This window comes from Pelodiscus sinensis, chromosome 1, assembly GCF_049634645.1.
Source record: "Pelodiscus sinensis isolate JC-2024 chromosome 1, ASM4963464v1, whole genome shotgun sequence".
Classification (NCBI taxonomy): Eukaryota; Metazoa; Chordata; order Testudines; family Trionychidae; genus Pelodiscus; species Pelodiscus sinensis.
The window spans coordinates 210,049,774-210,069,903 of NC_134711.1; the positions used below are offsets into that span (position 1 = coordinate 210,049,774).

Consider the following 20,130-nt stretch of genomic DNA (forward strand, 5'->3'; position numbering starts at 1 on the left):
CATGCCCTGAGGTGGAGTGCTGGGAATTGAGGGTGAGGAGACGTGATTCCCGGTTGGTACAGAATGTGTGGATTGCATGGAAGTGTGATTGGGTGATGGTGTGCCATCCTGTTTAGGAGGCTAAATCATGACTGGCGAGGCCGACAAGGTGTGATGAGGATGAGTTTTGCTTTGTCCCTCAATGTTTTTATCAGGACTCTGTTGAGGAGGGGAAATGGAGGAAATGCGTAAAGCAGAGGTGCGCTTCATGATAGAGTAAGAGCATCCCCGAGGGACTGTTTCCCCATGCCTGCTCTGGAGTAGTACATTGGGCATTTTTTGTTGGCTCTGGTGGTGAATAGGTCTATGCATGGGAAGCCCCATTGGCTGAATATGTTGTTCAGGACTGTATAATCGAGTTTCCACTCATGGCCCCACAGTAGGGCTCTGCTGAGGGCATCTGCTGTCGAGTTGAAGACCCCAGAGTGGTGGCAGCCTTGGAGACATTTCATGAATAGTCATACTTTGGGCACCACAAGGTTGCATGATGCCATGTGACCCAAAAGTTGTAGGCAGTCGCGAGCCGTTACTGAGGGCATCTCTTGGAGAGATTGTGCCAGTTGTCTGATGCGGATGAATTGGTCAGTAGGCAAAGAGGCCCTGGCTGCAATGGAATTGAGATGGGCACCAATGAACTGGATAGTTTGGGTAGGCATGAGCATTGATTTGCTACGGTTTACCAGGAGCTCTAAAGAATGTAGACAACTTACAACCATGAGGGTATACTGGTGACACTCGTGTTCAGTCCTTGCTTTGATAAGGCTATCATCTAAGTAAGGGTAGATAGTGACTCCATATTTCCTGAGATGGGTGGCAACGACTGCTAATACCTTGGAAAATACCCTGGGTGCTGTGGAGAGTCCGAAGGGCAGGACCGCGTATTGGTAATGTTGGAGACCTAAGGTAAAATGAAGGAAACATTTGTGAGACGGTCGAATCAATATATGAAAAATCGCATCCTGTAAGTTGAGACACAAAAACCAGTCACCAAACTCCAAAGCTGGGATAATGGTGGCCAGAGTGATCACTCTGAATCTCTGTTTTCTTATGTATTTGTTTGGCAATCTGAGATCAAGGATTGGTCTCCACCCACCTGTCTTCTTTTCTATGAGGAAATAGTGTGAGTAGAAACTGGTTCTGTGGAACTCCAGGGGCACTGGTTCTATGGCCCCTAATTGAACTAGGTGTTCCACCTCTTGTTGTAATATGATCTTTCGAGAGAGGTCCCTGAAGAGGGTGGAGCGGGGGAGGGAAAGGAAAGGGATGGTGTAACCTGAGGAGATAGTTTGTATTACCCACTTATCAGAGGTAATGGTTTTCCAGTTTTGTAGAAATGGTTAACAAATGAAAGTGGAACAGTTTTGATATATTTTGAGGCTCTGGGGTAGGTGATATGGTTTTCGGTCTCTTGACTGTTATTTCAGATTTGCTTATTGGATTGGGACGAACGTTTGGGGTTATTTTGAGTACGTCATCTTTGCTGTCTGCCTCGCCCACGATGTTGGTACGGCAGGTGGTCTTGCCTGTTAATAATAAGCGGATTGCGGGTACCTTGGTCTCTGATATGGTTGGTACCTGAATTGTCTTGGTCTTGTGTAGGTGTTTGGATGCCCAGTGAACGTAGTATAGTCCTGAAATCCTTCATTGACTGAAGTAGTTCATGAGTTTTCATCGAGAATAGCTTCTCACTGTTGAATGGGAGATCCTCCACAGCTGGTTGGACTTGACAGGGAAAAGCAGAAGAATTGAACTATGAGGTTCCTTCTCATAGTGACCGCTATGGCTGTTGTCCTCATGGCCGTATCCACTGTGTCGAGGGCGGCTTGTAATGCTATACGTGATATTTCTTGCTCTTTGGAGAGGATAGCTTTAAATTGTGTCTTTTTGTCAGGGACATGCTCAATAAATGTGTTAAACTTCAGATAGTTGTTAAAATAGTATTTACTGAGTGACACAGTGTAGTTTGCTACTCTCATCTGAAGCGTAGCCGAAACGTAAACCTTTCTGCCAATTAGTCTAATCTTTTATTGTCCTTCTCAGATGGAGTGGAGCGGTTTTGCTGTTTATTTCTTTGCTGTGCAGCATCCGCTATAAGGAGTTGGGTGGAGGGTGTGTAAAAAGAAATTCAGAGCCCTTGGAGGGAAAGGGGGGGCAAAATATTTCTGATCTGCCTTTCTGCATGTTGGTGGAATGGAGGCAGGTATCTGCCATAAGATTTTTGCTGGTTCAAGTGTGGCTGGGTTGATAGGTAAAGCTATCTTTGCAGATGGTATTGATTGGAGGATGTTTGTAAGCTCGTGGTCAGAGTCTTGTACCTCTTCCATGGTGATATTTAAAAAGGGTCCGACTCTTTTAAAAAGGTCTTGAAAGGAAGGAACAACCTCCACATTGTTAGAGAATGGTGGTAGAACTGCCTCCTCCGTGGTAGAAAGAGAGTTAGCCTGAAGTAAAGTCACAGAAGACAAATGTGGGGAGTATTGTTCCTCGCTATCATTTCTATCAGTAGGCACTCAAGGTGATTTGGTTAGGGAAGCGTGAGGTTTGACCATATGTTTGGTTTTAAATGGCCTCTTCCTATGTTGCTGTTGTGGCCATTGGTTCCACATTTGCCACTGTGGGGAGTAAATCATGGGTGGAGGCATCCATGGGTATGGAGCCCAAGGAGCCATTTGTGTTGGGATGAAATCTGGTTGCTCAGGGTTAACTGGCCCTTCTGAGTGTGGAAATAGTTGTGGTGAAAACAAAGCCAAGTCATCCCCCTCTTCCATGGGGGAGGAGGGGAAGGTGATTCTGTATAATCAGAAAAAGGAGAGAGAGGATATCTATTGGCACTCAAAACAGGAGATTGGAGTGTAGAAGAAATTGCTAAATCTTTAATCTCCCGTTCATGACAGGAGTCTGTGGGAGCTATGCTGCCGCTGAGTACTGTGGTGCCGAGAACAGAGCTTGCAGCATGAGGGGTTGCCCCTGGCAACGTTGGCAGGGGCAGTGCCAAGTGACTGACTTGTGAACCCTGTGAACGGCTGTGGTGCCGTGATGCACTCCTGAGGCATTGCTGGAGCTGATGCTGAGGCAAGCGGTGTCCTACTAGGTGCCGCATTGAGGCAGGCATGGTGTGGCCTGTTGCCTCTGAAGGGGCAGCTGTTTTAGTGCTTTTTCATTTAATGTGCTGTTCGCCCGAGATACCTGGGCAGTCAAAAGTGCTGAGGCATTTATCGGCTTGCCTGTCAGCAGAGTGCCTCTTAGGGGAGCACTGAGGCAGCGAGCTTGGCCGTCTTTTTGTGGCTCCAGGGGATTTGTCCCTTTTAGCCCTATTAATCTGTCCTAAGACCGTGTCAGAAGGAGGGTGTTCACCTTTGTCAGCCATCAGCATTTTGAGCCTGAGCTCACTATCCTTACGTGCCCGTGCAATGTGGGCAGTCTTTCTGAGAGTGCGAGTTTCCAAGGCACTTGACACAGTTTTCATATCCATCTGAGGCTGGCATTGCCTCATTGCAGAGTGTGCAGCCTTTGAAACTGGGAGATCCCATGCCATGGTTCTGACCAGCTGAGCTGCTAAAACGATGAAGAGAAAAGAGAGCACTAAAGAGTTCTGTCTGAAGCCAACGATGGTACAAAGGAACTGAAGGGGGGGGGGGGCGCATGCACGATGGCACTGAGGGAGGCCCACGCGTAGCCCCCTATGCACTGCTAGAGAAAAATCTGTCGAGAAGTGCTGGGATGCTCAGCACCTAAAGTGGAGTACCCCCAGGGGCGCCTCTTGAAGAAGAATTTTGCTTTATCTCAGTTTTGAACACCGTTTTGTTTGATGCATTAGAGGATTAGAAGTTCCAGTCCTATTTAACCTGAAAAACTCTGTGATGACTGGAAATGATTTATGAAGTGATGACATTAAGGGAAAATAAGACAGGAGCAACTGAAAGGAAAAATGTTAGTAATACCTATTTAATTTCAATCTATTATATACTAGCCAATTAGCCCATCATAAGACGGGATTTTCAGGTCTTCTCTCCTGAGCTCTCTTGCTCCATCTCTCTCCCTCTCCCCTCCTACTGCCTCCCCCTCTCTCTCAGCTCTCCTCCGCCTCCTGCCTCTCTCTCCATCTCTTTCTTTCTCTTCTCCCCCTCCTGCTTATCACTCTCCCTTTCTCTTCTCCTCCTCCTTCTGTCTCTCTCCCCCATCCATCTCTCCCTTCCCTTCCTACTGTGGCGCTCGGCTGAGTGCTGCCTGCTCAGCCAGGCTGCCAGGAGGGAGGGGGGCGAGGCGGTGACATACACGGCCAGGGGGCCCTCTCTTTCCCTCCCACCACGGGGGAGACCAAACAGCCCCTTGCACTGCTGGCTCCCCCGGCAGCCTGGCTGAGGGGTGCAGCACTCAGCGCCACGGTAGGAGGGAAAGAGAGGGTGCTGACGTACATGGCCATGCCCCCTGGCTGTGTATGTCAGCGCCCCTCCCCCCTTCCTCTCCCGCCAGGGCCCAGCGGAGTGGCGCTCGCACTGCGCTGCTTAGCTGGGTCCAGGTGAGAGGGGAAGGGGGGCGGGGCGCTGACGTACACGGCCAGGGGGTGTGGCTGTGTACATTAGCATTACAGACTCAGAGACACTGCGCTACTATATATATGATTTGAGAGCGTTTGTGTCTCTGAGTTGATTTGTTCAAGAACTGCTCCTGAAAGGTTAGAGCTAGGACCACCAAATTTGGTATGCAGCTTCCTCTTATCATAACTTAAAACAAGGTCAGGATTTGTTTGTGCCAGGAAAATGGGATGTGCCTGGAATATGATTGTTTCTCATAAAACGGAAAGGCAGGGGTCTGCTAGCAGGGACAGTGATACTGTGTAATGACTACATGAGGCACCTAGGGACCAGAGATGAGAACCAGGCCAGCTATAACACCATTAGGTGACGGGAGTGGAGAAAGAGATATCTATGTAATATATATTTTAGAGAATTTGTTTGTTTTTGTGTCTGTCTGCCCCCCAGTCAAGGGACATGCACCCTTCCCCCAGATGTGCCTGCCCAGCTGCAATAGCCATGAGAAGGCGCTTCTCTCCTGGCCCCAAGATGCTGTAGTGAAGATGGCTGGAGCTGTCAGAACATAATAGCCATAATGGGTCAGACCAAAAGTACATCTAGCCCAGTATCCTGTCCTTTCTCCCTGGGGCAACCTGAATTCCGAAATCCTCATTCCCTACCCCACCCCAAAACAATGATATAAATGAAAAAAAAAATGATTTCAGCTAATGACCTAAGCAACGCTGGGTAAATCCTCTAGTTATTAATATTTTGGAGAAAGAATATCTTTGTGAAACTATGAAACAACAAAGTTATGGAATAAGTGCTAAAAATGTACATCCTCCAAGATACACAAGTCTTCCAGCAAAAACAGAGGGGATCAAAAGGGGTGATAATTTGTCTGAAAAATATGCTGTACTATCATAGACTAAAGGAGTTCAGTCTATTTTGTTTATTTAAGGAGAAGTTTAAAAGACAACTTGATCATGGCCTAAAATTACCTACCCAGGCAGAAGCTACATGAGACCTGACGACTCCTTAGTTTACTAGACAAGATTGTTACAAGGTTCAACACCTGAAAGTTGAAGTTCGTAAAGTTCAAACTGAAAACAAAATTTAATTTTTAATAAGAATAATTATTGGAACAGTTCACACACAGTTATGATATGTTCCCTAACATGGAGTCTTTAATCAATGCTAAGGTTCAGATCCACCAAGGGACTTAAGCACCTAATTCCTAGATTTAGGTCCCTAGGTCCCAGTTTTAGGCAGAACTACAATCCATAAAATTTTCTCCTCTGATGACTCTCTCTATAGGTGCCTGAACTCACATCAGCACCTACATTTTTAGGGTAATAGTTCCACGAGGGCCTATGTTTCTGCCTCTGGGTGTGCCTGCTGCCTTACTCTAGGGGTATGTCTAGACTACATGCCTCTGCCAACAGAGGCATGTAAACTAGGCTACTCGACATAGTCAGAGAAGCTGGGATTTAAATATCCCCAGCTTCATTAAAATAAACATGGCCGCTGTGCTGTGCCGGCTCAGCTGATCGTCGGCACAGTGCGTGAGTCAAGATGCGGATCGGTCGACAAGGGAAACCTTACTCTTCCTCTGTGTTTTAGTTATTTACGTCACCCTGCAGGGAGACAGGTAGCAAGTATCCAGCGAGGCAGCAGCATAGCACCCCAGGATGGTTTGGGAGCCCAGTACAGAGCACAGAACCAATCTTCCCTACAACCTCTAAAGTGGGACAAATATGAAAGTCAGGCATAGAACCTAATTGAGGGATGGCCATGAAGGTACAAGGGTTCACAGCACGAGACTGCAGGGGAAGCTCTGAATCCCTCTGAATTCTGAAGACTTCCCCACTATTAGAGTCTTGACACGTTACCCAAAAGAGGTAGACTGATGGGAGAAATGACTCACAAAAAGGACAGGATGGCTGCAGGTTAGTGCTATAAGAAGAAAGGGGTCTTTTCTCCTGGACATTCAACTTGTCACACTCCTGTGTAGCCACTAAGCGACACTGGTGGCAAGCACTGCTTTTCAGAAAGAGAGAGGACTGAGCAGGAGACTTCTAGCTCTTAGCAAGGTGCTCTAACCACTGGGGATATTCTGGTTTGGACTTCTCAATCTCTCTTATCAATGCTGTTCTCAGTCTCCCACCTCCCAGCACTTCTTAAACCACTGGTCTACACAATCATCTTTACTCACTGGTACCAATGACTATGTATTTATCAACCAGACAGACTGAGGAAGTCCCACATCAGAATATCCTTTAGCTCAATGATTTGAGCACTCTTCTGAGAGGTGTGAGAGATCCTCTCACTCATGCAGATGGGGGTATTGAACTAGGTTTTCCCATATCTCATGTGAATTCTCCAATCACTGGGCTAAAAAGTATAAGGTGGGTCCTCACCACCTCCTGCCCTCCTCCTCCATGTGGGTGGAGTAAACCAGGCCTCTAAGTCATTTTTGCCAGAAATGATTTAATAGTTTCCAAGGCTATCAGGGAGCATTGTGATTACACAGAAGGGCAGAGTGGACAATACAAGCCACAGAACTCCAAAAGAATTCCTAGAGTAAATCTTTTATACAAACACTCAATTTGATTTAAAAATTATTCAAGATAAAGAACTGACTAACACCATTGGTAGATTGTTCCAATGGGTAATTTCTCTCTCTGTTAATATTTACAATTTACTTCAAGTCTGAATTTGTGTAGCCTCAATTTACAGCGAATACACCTTGTTGTACATTTCTCTGTTACATTGAAGAGCCTATAAATATTTGTTCCCTACTTATAGTTTGTAACCAAGTTACCCCTTCATCTTCTTTTTCTAGTTTTTTTTTTAAATCAAAATGTTGTGTGGCACTGAGTCTATAATGTCAACACTACTACATTTTTCAACCAAATTTGTAATCTCAAACAGGTATCAAGTTAGACAGGATCTATCTTCCATGAATCCATCCTGATTAGCATTAATTATATTGACCCCCTTTAATTCTTTGTTAATTGAAAGGTAGTACAGCTGTGGATTACTAAGAGACATAGGCATCTTTCTGTAGCCTGGATTTAGGTGCCTATCTGTGTCAGGGATGGGACTTAGCACATACACTGGCCACTGGCATCTCCCACTGGTTCATACATGCTGGTTTTGTGGACTTCATGCTTTAGAACCCATCTTTCTCTGGGCATTGTGGATCTGAATCACATTGTTGTTTCAGTGATTTTCTGGGTACCTAAAAGTTAGATGCTGCAGTGTCTAACTCCCTTTGTGAACTTGGGCCTGGATATCTAAAACATACATGCTAGTTCAAACACACATTGTTGGACAAGACACACAAGTTACGAGATTTTTTTCTATGGCTTGTGATGCAGGAGGTCACTTCAAGAGCTACGAGCTATGAATATTTGACATTCTTGGTATTTTAATATTTGGTAAAACTCTAGCAGGCACTTTAAAAAATAAAAAAAAACAAAGACAGCCTTAAATTGTTCTCTTTGTACATCAAAGAAGCAACTAATTTAAAAATATTTTGAAAAGTCTCTTTGGGGTCATATTTAAACTCAGGAGCATGTTAAGGCCGTTGCTGCCTCCTGTGACTATGTGAGTTGTGGGGGGGAGTGAGAAAGAGAACTGGGTCCCAGTGCCCCAGAGTGGCTGACAAAACTCCTCTCTTCTCTGATGGTTTTGGATGATTGGACATTCAAGTCTGTGAAGCTGTCAGAACACAAATTACAACCACAATGTACTGCTTCATCAACTGCAATGAATTCAGAACTTCTCTCTCTCTGTCTGGCCTTGTGGCTCTGGTGATGGGTAGATAGACAGATAAATGGTCTTTCATTGTGTTGTTTTTGTGACATCACGCCTGCTGAACAACTTTATATCAGAAAAACTGTTCAGTACTGTTGACGACTATACACGTCTCTCACCATTCCCAAGAACCATCTCTCATGCTTTTCTTTTAAATGCAGTTTACTTAAAAAAAAAGATCACAATTCTTAATATTCTGTCTGTTTAAACAATAGATTGAATGTGCAGTAACATAAAGGTGTATTTATAGAAAAGCACTTAAATCCCTTTAAAAAACGTACCAGCCAACGTGAGAGTTATGCAGAGAACTTTCCTCCTTTGTCAGCAGACTAATGGGTCAAAACTTCATTATATGTAAACTAGTCTAGCTGCTTTGAAGTCAGTAGTGCTACACCAATTCACACCAGCTGATGGTATAACCCCTGAACTGGTTTCTCCTTGCCTCCTCAATGGAAATGGATTTGTACACCACCTATCCTAGAAAATTGATTTTGATTAGGATCTTTGGCCACTATGACACTAAAAGGGGATTGAGCTCACAAATGCCAAATAGTAAATAATCACCTGCCTCTAATGGATGCTCTACCCACTTCTGACCACAGTAGAAGGTGAGGAGAGAGTTTAATCCTTTACAAATATCAGTAGAAATTAAAGGAACTCCTAACATTTCAGATCTTTAATACTCACAGGTTTGAGGAGTAACGGCTTCATCCGGTTGTGTTGCATTTCTGAAACCTTTCGATGAAGCAGGTCAAATTTCTTATCCAACTTCTGAATAGCATCATACATGGCCTGGCAATAAACATACAAATTAATGGAATATTTCTACTTTTAGAGGAAAAATAAGTAAAAGACTTTACATTTAAATTTGACAAAAGCAAGGAAATTTCAGTAAGGTTGAAGTTCCCTTCTTAACTTATGTCTAAACTTTGGAATAGTTCAGTGGATAATACTACATTTAGTAAGTGAATTAAAGGCTGGTTTATTTATGCACAACAGGGAAAGTTAACAATATGGTAAATGTTAAGCTTGAAAAAGTATGCTTCGTTTGGAAAATCTAATTTCAGGGACTTACTCTTGCTGTTTTAACATCCTTCTGCACGACTGGAATTGAAAAGTTGTTCTTCCTACTGCATCCAATGTACAGTTGTTTTTTATCTAATATAATGGTACATTTTATTTCACATTAAAGAGATATCAAGCAAACTTGGAAGTAGACTAATGGCACAAGAAGAATTATTATGTGTGATCTGAAGTGTCATAACATTTAAATCATAGGTTCAACACTGCTTTATGGGTAGTTAGAGACATTAAAAATAGATTAATATATTTTCAAATACGTGGATAAGGTACTGATGAATTGCTCATGAAGTACTGATTTGTACATACCTTGGAGGAATATGCACGCTAAAGTAAAATGACAAGTGTAGGTGAGCTAGAGAGCAATAGTTTTAGCTCCAAGACTTGAAATTATTATAGTGCTGACGTCAATTGCACACACATTGACTATACTCAAGGGAAAAAGCACAAACACAATTTGAAAACCACTTATTTGGTTGAAAGTATTCAGAATATTTTGGCTAATCTTCAGTCTTTTTTCATGTTCAGTAATACGAGTCTCTCAGAGATTTAAAAATTGGCTTTGCCTTACTTCAAGGATCAGATGTAAAAGTTTTAAAGTAACAGTACTGTAAAACCCAAAATTTCAGACATAAGCAGGGCTCGACAATTAGGGCAATATACTCGCCCATGGCGCATGCGCAATGTGCCAAACCTAGCGGCTGGCAAGCAGGGCTCGCCACTGCTTGTCAAGCCCTGGACATAAGAGTCATGTAAATCAAATTCAAGTTCAAAGGTTAATAGCTGTACATATATACTGTTATATACAGTTCAAGAAATAACACCTTTGAACAATTTTGTCTACTATTTTTATAAGCAATGCATGAGGTTACTGAACTAATGAGTAAAGAGGAAACAAGTTGTTTACAAAGCTTATGGTCAACATCACTGTTTCCATAGCAAAGTTGGTTTCTCCTGCTGTTTGTGTGATTTTTGTCACTCAACAAATGGGGAGAGAAAGACATTTTGAAAAATGTGGCTATAAAACCACAAAAATTGAAAGGACAAGTGAAGAAATTTAAAAAATAAAATAAAGTATGTTTTAAAGAGCCATTAAATACTTCAGCATAATAATGTGCAATAAAAACTTTATTGTGTATTACAAGCAATGCACCATGACTTCATTATGCAACCCTGGCGCAAGCAGTCAGGCGTACTTGACATTAACTAACATTTGCCCATTAGTCATTCCAAAACGAGATGCTCCCTAAAAGACAGAGGATCAACCCATTGCTTTCAGGAGTAGCCCTACTATAACTGTTCATCTATGTGAGTAAGGAATTAATTTGGTTTTATCTTCACTGGTGCAGTTATTTAGTTTGCCAGTTACTACTTCAGATAATAGAAGCAATACATTCTCCTAATTCAGCCTGAACAAGATCCTAAATAATGCAATATTCTAAAAGCAAACCTCCATTATCTTCAAAATGTACATACCAACTATTTCCACTACTTTCCAACTCCTTGAAGTCAATGGACTTCATATTACATATGATGTATTAATATTAAACTTTTGGGCACACTCTCAGGTTGATTATAATGTAAAAAGCTCAATGGCTGCATATAAAAACATCAATACAAAATAAGCAAAAACGCATTTGCAGTTAAGCCAAGTCAAGTTTGTTGAAATGAGCAACTGGATGCAACTGAATTGCAAATTGATGGTAAAGTAGCATATACATCAGGGATAGTACTTTTACCGTGTTTTTTGCCGACGTTTATAAATTATTCCAAAGAGAAAAATGTGGTACCTGACAGTAGTTGAGGACTTCCATCAGGGTTTTCTGCTGATCTCCTGTGTAGGATGCTTCAGACAGAACACTTCCCTGTTTCATTCCAAAATTTAAAAAAACTAAGATGAAACTTCAAATCATGAGTGTTTGCAACCAGCAACATAAACAGAGAAACACCCAGCTTTAGGCTCTCATATAATGTTTAGAAAAAGAAATGAACAAAAACTGGTTTTATAAGGAACACCTCTGGCCCAAAGCAACAGTCATTACAAAGAAATAAAGCAGTAAAAAATAAAAACTTACACATTCATAATCTGGTTCATATTCATAAATGACACTTCCATCATCTTCGTATTCTGTTTCCCTGGCTCTTATCTAGAAAAAAATATTAAGAAACATGTAAAATGAGGAATAATCACATAATAAATGGCATAAAGCAGTCTAGATGACCTATATATTTTTCAAGGACCCTAAACACTGGCTCAACACATTAGGGATGGAAAACAACGAGAAGGAGCTATTAAAAAACAGCAGCTTAAGATATTTTTGTTCTAGTATTAGTTACACCAAAACTATGACATGTAAATTGTCAAGTCAATTTTCTTTTATAATAATTACAACAAGTTTAATTGTGTGTGTGTACACACATATTTTTGATTGACATGAGTTTACTAAAAACTAAAGATAATCAAAATCCAAATGTTTCACATCTTATAAAGTTTATTTGCTGCATTAATCTCAGGTGGAACAAAACTACTCAATTTCACTTGGTTTGTAGTCAGTTAATAGTCAAGATTGTTGTAGTATGTGAGTAACCAATGGAAAAGTGTTTAGGCTGCAGGGAATGTTTATTAAAACTTCACTGCATTTTTTAAAAACTGAAATCATTCCACTCACTGTTTCACAAAAACTTATTATTTACTTATTGGCAAGGCCTCAGTTGTAAAAAGGTTTAATTTAAATCAGTTTTTAAAATAGATTTAGAGAACCAGTGTAAAAGCCTGTTAGATGTTCTTATTTTAGTAGATCTTAAACTGTTCTCAAGTCAATTTTAAATAGTTACGAATGTATTTTGGTAAACCTTAGAGACCAAGACCCCATTGTTTTAGGCACTCAAACATTTACCAGGTTTAATATTAAAAGTATCTACTTTTAATATTAATTTAAAAGTATCACAGCCTTTTGTGATAGTGTAAATGAGTCAATTTTTAAAAAAATTACACATTTGTGTAAACCAGTGCTATTTTGCATACAGACAAGTCCTTACACATTGGAGTAAACTTGATCTGACACTGTATGACCTTGTACCCTTTAAGAACTAACGTTCTCTGGCATGACCAGGGCTCGACAATCTACGTAATCTACTCGCCCGTGGTGAGTAGATTACAACCCAGAAAAGCCAGGTTCGGGCAATCTGCACATGCACACAACGATCTGCGCATGCACAGATCACCAGACAGTGCGGCTGGCAAGCGGGGCTTGCCGTGGCTTGGCGAACCCTGGGCATAACTATTCGAGCAATTATTATTGCTATGCAAGGATACGTCTGGAGAGTTAAAATGTGGCCTTTTCCATATGAATGCAGGTTTCCATGAATGTTTTCAGAACAGAATGCTGCTTACTGTCACTAGGATTAGGTTCTAGGTTGTGTGTTGCTAAAGTGGATGTAAAAAGTTAAAAATAAAGATCTTCTGTTTTAACACAAGCCCCTCCTGCACTAATGTGAAGAACTAAACAGCTACGGCATGGTCTCTTATTCAGAAAAGATCATTTTAAGTAAAACAGCAGACAAAAAACATGCAGGTAACATTAAAAGAGACAATGGAAGTGCCTTTTCTTAAGCTAGGAGAAATAGGATATGTCTGCTAGGGATTTGAAAGTGTAACTGTATACATGGTTAACCAATGAGCCTGGTATGCGTAGGGAGCACTGGCTTCCGGGGAGCTGCCTGACCTTCACCTCCTGCATTAGTGCCACTGTGGGAAAGGGGAGAGAGAGAAGTTGGGAGCAAACTGCCGCCCTTCATGTAACTGCTGAAATTTTCAGCATTTATATTGTTACTTAAATGCCTTTTAACATCCCTAATGTCCATAATGTTTTTAAAACGTATGGCTAGACTGTACCAAAAAGCTTGGGCTCCAGTACCCTAAGAGCTGGAGCGATCCCCGAGCTTGGGCTGCAGCATAGGTCCAAACATTTATTCTGCAATTAAATAGCCCTGCAGCCTGAGTCCTGTGAGCCCAAGTCAGCTGGCACAGGCTAGCTTCTAATTGCAGTGTATACATGTCCATAGTTTCCCGTTATATGAAAATTGTCTATAGACAGGAATCAACAGTGCCACCCTGTGGACAAAGTGACTTAAAAATAAAAGGTAAAAAAAGACTCCTTACGCTCATAAACTATGAGAAGCCATTCTTGACCAGCATAAGTTATTTTGCATTTTTTTTTTAAATTATATCACATTCTTGTCACATTAGTCAAATGAAAAATGATATTATATGTAATACTGGCAGAGTTTAAATATAATCCGGCACCCTGTTTTAGTACCCACGACACTACTTTGACTGCTGATATTTCAAATGTAAACTTTTTTTCTTTTATGTTCTTCAGCTGGCTGAGAAAGCCTAGTTTCATGCTATGAACCAAGGTCTGCCCACAAACAAGCATCAATACGAGAGCTGCATGCTCTATCTTTGGACATAATTTGCCCAATGATTTGCCCTTCAGTCAAAAGGAAAGAAAGGATGGTTGGTATCATTCCATCTTTCACATCCTGGGAACCTTGAAGGAAGGAAAGCAAGTGTCCCTAATGCATTCAGTTTTTTAGAAGAATATGAACTTGCATGTCAAAGGGTTGCTTGCAGGACCAATCTAGACGGTCAGCAGTCTCTTCCTGTGCACGTGTACAATATCTACAGCTTCAACCCTAATAAGAGCCTCTTGTTACTACTGTAATACAAATAATTCCAAAAAGGGGACGTATAAAACAATTCTTTCAAATGAGAACTAAATTGCTAGCACTGCAATTTGCCAAAAAAGCAGAACAAGTGTTTGTTTAGATAAACATACCATGCTATTTCTCATCAGAGAAGGGGTAAGCCGCCGTCTTTTACGCAAAAATACGAACTCCATGTCTTCTGGAATCTGCCCATCTCGCTGCACGCTTGTAGAATGGCTCATCTGTGACACGGCTGGCTCACTCAGTACTGACAAACCTTCCTCTCCTGTAAAAGCCCAAGTTAAAAGAAAGCATGTTAGAAACTCAATGACTGCACTGACAGGAATTATTTCAGATAAATTCTATGGCCTGTGTTATACAGAAGATCAGACTAGACCAGTGTTTCTTAAACTTTTTAAGAGGAGGAACTCCAAACAATATTTTTTTATGAGAAACATCAAGGATTTTTTTGTTGAGCAAAAAAAAGAGGGGGGGGGGAGGGAGAGGGAGGAGGTCGCGGTGGAAAGTTATTGAGTAAAAACCCCCCAAAAAGATGCAAAAAAAAGACTGCCTGCCCCTTTAAGGGTGGCAATTTTGAACTCTATTGTTCTTGGCAGTACACCTCCGACTGCCTCAAGGCACACCGGTGTGCCACGGAACACAATTTAAGAAACCCTGGACTAGACTATCACAATTGTTTTGGCCTTGACATCTATGATTAGACATCTGCCATGAAAGCAAGAACAGTAGCTTATTTTTAAAACTTCAGCATCCTGGCAATTTAAAATTATTCACTAACTATAAAGCATTAAATTATTCGCCCATCATATCTTCTAATTAAATTGTATTAAACCTTCTTCCTGCCAATTCCTCCTCAAAATGCATTTCATTTGCTATTCTTTTGGCGGTTGACTTTCACTCCTGAGTTACCCACATCTTTTCTTCTTGCCTTATCTTATACTCCATTTAAAAAAACCCGCACAGAACAAAAATCTAAAATCTAAAAATCAGAATTTAATCACATCTTTCACAGTGCAATACAGAACTTGCCATTATTTGTATTTGTTTTACCGTCATCTCTCCTTTCCCTAAGTATCTGCTCCTCCTATCTTCAATTTTGAGCACGTTTATATCTGCGCCGAGTCATGCAAAGAAAAAGAGCTGATTCCAATCCCTGCCCCCAAAAGTTGATAATCTAGAGCAAAACTCATATTGTTTGAAACATTTAATAGAAAAACTGTACATCTGCAAACAAATGCTTTGTCATTGACAAACTTCTATTTTAATACTCCTGTAACTTTTACATGACTAAATTAAGTTGGCCTGGGAGAAACCCAAAAAAAAAAAAAAAAAAGGAGGACAGGAAAAGAAGGTCTGGCAGGGTAATGGAGTGCCTCTAACAGGCAGTATTGCTCCTTGAGAGCTGGTATCTGTCAGTGCAAGATAGGGAATAATCCTCCCCTTGTTATTTTGGGCTTCCCTTTATTTTTGTATTTCACCAGCAGGGCTCTCATCTTGTACTCAGGTTGTAAGCTGCTTGGGGCAGGGACTCTATTTGTTATGCATTTGTACAGGGCCTAGCACAATCGGATGGTCCTCATCTCCCACTGTGGTACTTAGGTTCTATTGTTTTACAAACAATTATTAATACTCATGAAGCTGCCTCAACTTGCAACAGGACTGGGGGTAGAATGGAGAAATGTACACGCAGGCACCCTCCTGCTCTGCACTCAGCAAATCATAGATCTAACCAATTCCACCTCGCAGTGGAGGGCAACCTGTGACCTGCATGTGGCCCACTGGGGCTCAACCTTTGGCCCAAGGATGCCCTGGCTGTGCTCCTCCCCCAAACACCCTCACTTATTAAGCCTCTCCCCTCCATCCCAGCACTTTCTGAAGAGCCACGGATCATCTGATTAGTCCCTGATGCACGCGCTTCTTCGTTCCCAGAGTTAGAATGCCACAAAACAGCTATTTGCAGCATTCCAGCTTTGGGAGGGAGAGGATCAGGAACAGAGCAAGAATCAGGTGATTCGCACACTACAAAAGTGCTGGAAGAGGGAGAGCAGCAGGTAAGTGTGGAGGTCTGGTGCCCCAAAGCATGAGGGGCAAGGTGAAGAGGAGTAGACAAGGGGCCATGGGGCCCACAAGCGGAACTCAGTGGGCTGGAGGCTGCTGTCGCCCACTGAGGTGAAGGACGGCCACTCGTGGCCCACCCAGTATTTGTGGTTGCCCATCCCTAGTGTATCTTATCTCTTCATTCTGACCCTACTACTTTCCTTCTAGACACCTGGGCTGTGTCTACACTGACCCCTTCTTCGGAAGAGGCATGCTAATTTCTAACTTTGGAATAGGGAAATCCGCGGGGGATTTAAATATCCCCCGTGGGATTTAAATGAACATGGCCGCCGCTTTTTTCCTGGCTTGGGGAAAAGCCGGAAAAGAGTGTCCAGACTGGCGCGATCCTCCGGAATAAAGCCCTATTCCGGAGGATCTTTTATTCACTTTCAAGTAGGAATAAGAGATCCTCTGGAAAAGGGCTTTATTCCGGAGGATCGCGCCAGTCTGGATGTTCTTTTCCAGCTTTTCCCCAAGCCGGGAAAAAAGCAGCGGCCATGTTCATTTAAATCCCGCGGGGGATATTTAAATCCCCCGCGGATTTCCCTATTCCAAAGTTAGAAATTAGCATGCCTCTTACGAAGAAGGGGCCAGTGTAGACACAGCCGTAAGGTCTCAGGAATAGGACAGTTCCTGTATGCTGGAAGTTCTGTTGTGTCTCTAACTACATAATCAAAAACAGAGACACTACAATTACATACAAATTCTATGCTAAGATTGCAAAATCAAGCACTCAAAAGGTATGACATCAGGATTAAAACTGCCCATATAGATGAAATCTGTGGAAATTTTACAGTAACCCTTTAGCAAATTTTTCTGAGCATGTGCAAATGGCAATTTCCAGTACAGGTTGGACCTCCCTGGTCCGGCACCTTCGGGGCCTGACCAGTCCCAAATTAGGGGATTTACTGGACCAGAGGAGGTCCCTTCCCTGATGACCCATGCTGAATGCTGTCCCCCAGCCAGGGCTCCCCACTGCCTGGGTGGCCATCTTACAAAGATGCTAATTAAATAATAAAATCTAATGTATATGCAAGAAAAAATATTCTTAAATCTAATTTTCCACTTGGTATATCACTAACAGAGAAGAACCTGAAAGGGAAACAGATTCTAAAGTTACTTGTATTAAACAATACTATCAAACTATTAGCTATTAATAAGTAGCTTTTTAAGGTTTTCGAGTCACACAGAAAAGAAAAAGGAATGGGCAATACAGTGTTAAAGATAGAATCACTGAGCACTGGACAATGGGCATTAACTCTCAGAAGAATTCACTGTATTTACCATATGTAAGTTGAGTCATGTAGTGATCATCACTGTTTACTGGAGCACTTTGTTCCACTGACACACAGTCTTGTGTGGACAGTCCATTTTCTGCATCTTCAGAATTTTCAATTATCACAGCTTCATCATCATCCTCAACTCTCATGGAAACATAATCTAAAAGCATATACAGAAAGAAAGAAGTAAATCTGTACACCATTCTGATGGCAACAGCACATTTATCACACCCAGTATTACCCACTTGTTTGAATTGTACAATAGCTAAGCTGGAATTAAACTATTTTAGTGTTTAAAGTTTAATTCATCTTTCAAAACATGCATTGTGATTCTATGTGACATTAACAAGGGAGAAGTTTACAAAGCATGTTGGGTGAGATTTTCAAAAGTACTTGGCATTGACCTTAACCAATCAACCAAACAATGAAGGTGCTAATGGTTCTTATCAGCCTCTTGTAACTAAGCAACACTACACCCCCAGTACACCTACCACTGGGAGTAGCTGTAGAGTACAGGTGGGGCCAGGCTGGTGGTTTGGAAAAGCAATGTGTTCCCCCACCTAGCTTTCCTACCACCCATGGATCAGTGCTTGTGAAAATTTCACCCTTTACATTTGAATATTCAGTAGCACTGAAAACAAAGATTTGTTGTGAAAATATAATTACAAAGTGTTAGGCTCAATATTATCAAAACAAATCAATAGACATACCATACTTATTTAATTTAACATTTTTTTATTATTAGTAGTAGTAGTAGTAGTTGTTTCAAGTTTTTTTTCAGTACACTAAATATGAGGAATTCAGGTTTGCCTTTGTACAACAAACTTTTCTCAATGAAAGTTAAAAGCATTTAAAAAGACAGAACGGACTGCTTCATGACTTCTGTTAACTGCTCAACATGGTGTTGGGATACAGTTTTTAAATGTGGAGCTCTTCCTTGATTTCCTTCAAATTTTCCCTACATGCTTAGGATTTGTATTAGACCAGCTTGTCCTTTTGGTGGCAGGCAGCTGGATATGGTATTCTCTAGTCTAGAAGCAACCAATACCAATGAAGCTATTTATTGATTTAAAAGATGGATGGTACACTAAGCTTCTGACACACAAGAATGCTGGCAAGATATCTGTTTCCTGGCCCTAGTCACATGATTACAGTCATATGACAGGGGATCATACTTCACTGCCCTTAATAAGACGCTGTACCTTTCTTAGGAATGCAGCATGATGCCTTGTGCATTGTTTACACAGGCTCAGGATCTATTTTTGAATTCTCTGTTTAGCTACATTGTGTACCTCCAGTAACCTGTACAGCAACATTTAGGGCTTGTCTAGACTGCATTCCTCTCTCCAAAGAGGAATGCAAATAAAGCAGACAGAAAATTCAAATGAAGCGTGGATTTACAAATCTCATGCTTCATTTGCATAATCACGACCGAGCACTTTTACTTACAAGGTTTTTCCACAATAAAACAGACTATGGGGGACTTGCAACACAGCCTGCTCCAGAGGTGCCTGGAGACCGACCCTCTGTGGGGTTTGCTACAGAAAGGCTGATTTTCTAAACTAACACTTTCCATTTCCTATCACTTTATAAGACCCTGTTTTTAGTTGCTTATAATTTTGCTAACTTCAAACATTTGTGCTGAAATTTCCCATCAATTTTGAGAACATCTCAGTAGAAACAATTTGGCTATTTCTTAAAATGAGCTTGTGGAAAATGTTGCTGCAAACTTATTAAAGCTTTCTTACAACTATTTAAGATGATTCAATATGCCTTGAAAAAAGAGTCTTTGAAATGTGGAAGGGAGCTGACTTTCTGACAGGAATGTTGACTTTATAGAATGTATGAAAGCTACAAAAATTTGACCAAGTTACAGGCCTTTGAAAAATCATATCATGTACACACTGGCTGCGTCTAGACTGTCTACATTGGCTGCTTGAATTTGCGCAAGAACACTGATGATCTCATGTAAGATTGTCAGTGTTCTGGCGGAAATACTATGCTGCTCCCGTTCAGGCAAAAGCCCTCTTAAGCAAATGCTTTTGCGCAAGAGGGCCAGTGTAGACAACGTGGTATTGTTTTGCGCAAAAAAGCCCGGATTGTGAAAATGGCGATCGGGGCTTTCTTGCGCAAAACCGCATCTATATTGGCACGGACGCTTTTCCGCAAAAAGTGCTTTTGCGGAAAAGCGTCTGTGCCAATCTAGACACTCTTTTCCGTAAATGCTTTTAACGGAAAAACTTTTCCATTAAAAGCATTTGCGGAAAATCGTGCCAGTCTAGACGTAGCCACTTAGTACAGACGTAAAAGAGTTCAGCATTTAAATTCTCAAAGGTCCCATGTACTGACCATTCTCTGGCCTGGGGCTTTAGCTGCTCAACAGGACTTTTTGTGTGGCTGTTCCTCCCAGTGGACCAGGGGCCACTGAATATAGAAACAAGAGAGCAGAGCGGCTGTCCCATGTGTGCTCTCAATGCTCCCACCCAGAAGCCACCTGGAATGCAGAGGGTAGAGGTGTGAAGGGGCAAAAACAAAGTTGCAGGTGGAGTGGAGTGGAGTTCGGGAGG

At 41.7% G+C, this 20,130-nt stretch overlaps 1 protein-coding gene across 2 annotated transcripts in view; it reads right to left on the bottom strand.

Moving 5' to 3' along the window:
* Positions 1–20,130, bottom strand: part of BEND2 (BEN domain containing 2) — a 49,772-nt gene that overhangs the window by 27,867 nt on the left and 1,775 nt on the right. The window contains exons 1-6 of one of the 2 annotated variants that reach the window (XM_006113364.4): positions 19,913–19,937; positions 17,568–17,723; positions 14,297–14,451; positions 11,531–11,602; positions 11,246–11,320; positions 9,063–9,167 (exon numbers count right to left, since the gene is read on the bottom strand). In XM_006113364.4, the coding sequence (XP_006113426.1) occupies positions 9,063–9,167; positions 11,246–11,320; positions 11,531–11,602; positions 14,297–14,451; positions 17,568–17,712 (552 nt within the window). In that variant the 5' untranslated portion in view covers positions 17,713–17,723; positions 19,913–19,937. Of the gene's footprint in view, positions 1–9,062; positions 9,168–11,245; positions 11,321–11,530; positions 11,603–14,296; positions 14,452–17,567; positions 17,724–19,912; positions 19,938–20,130 lie in introns of those variants that run through there. The other variant, XM_075914011.1, reaches the window with a different exon arrangement.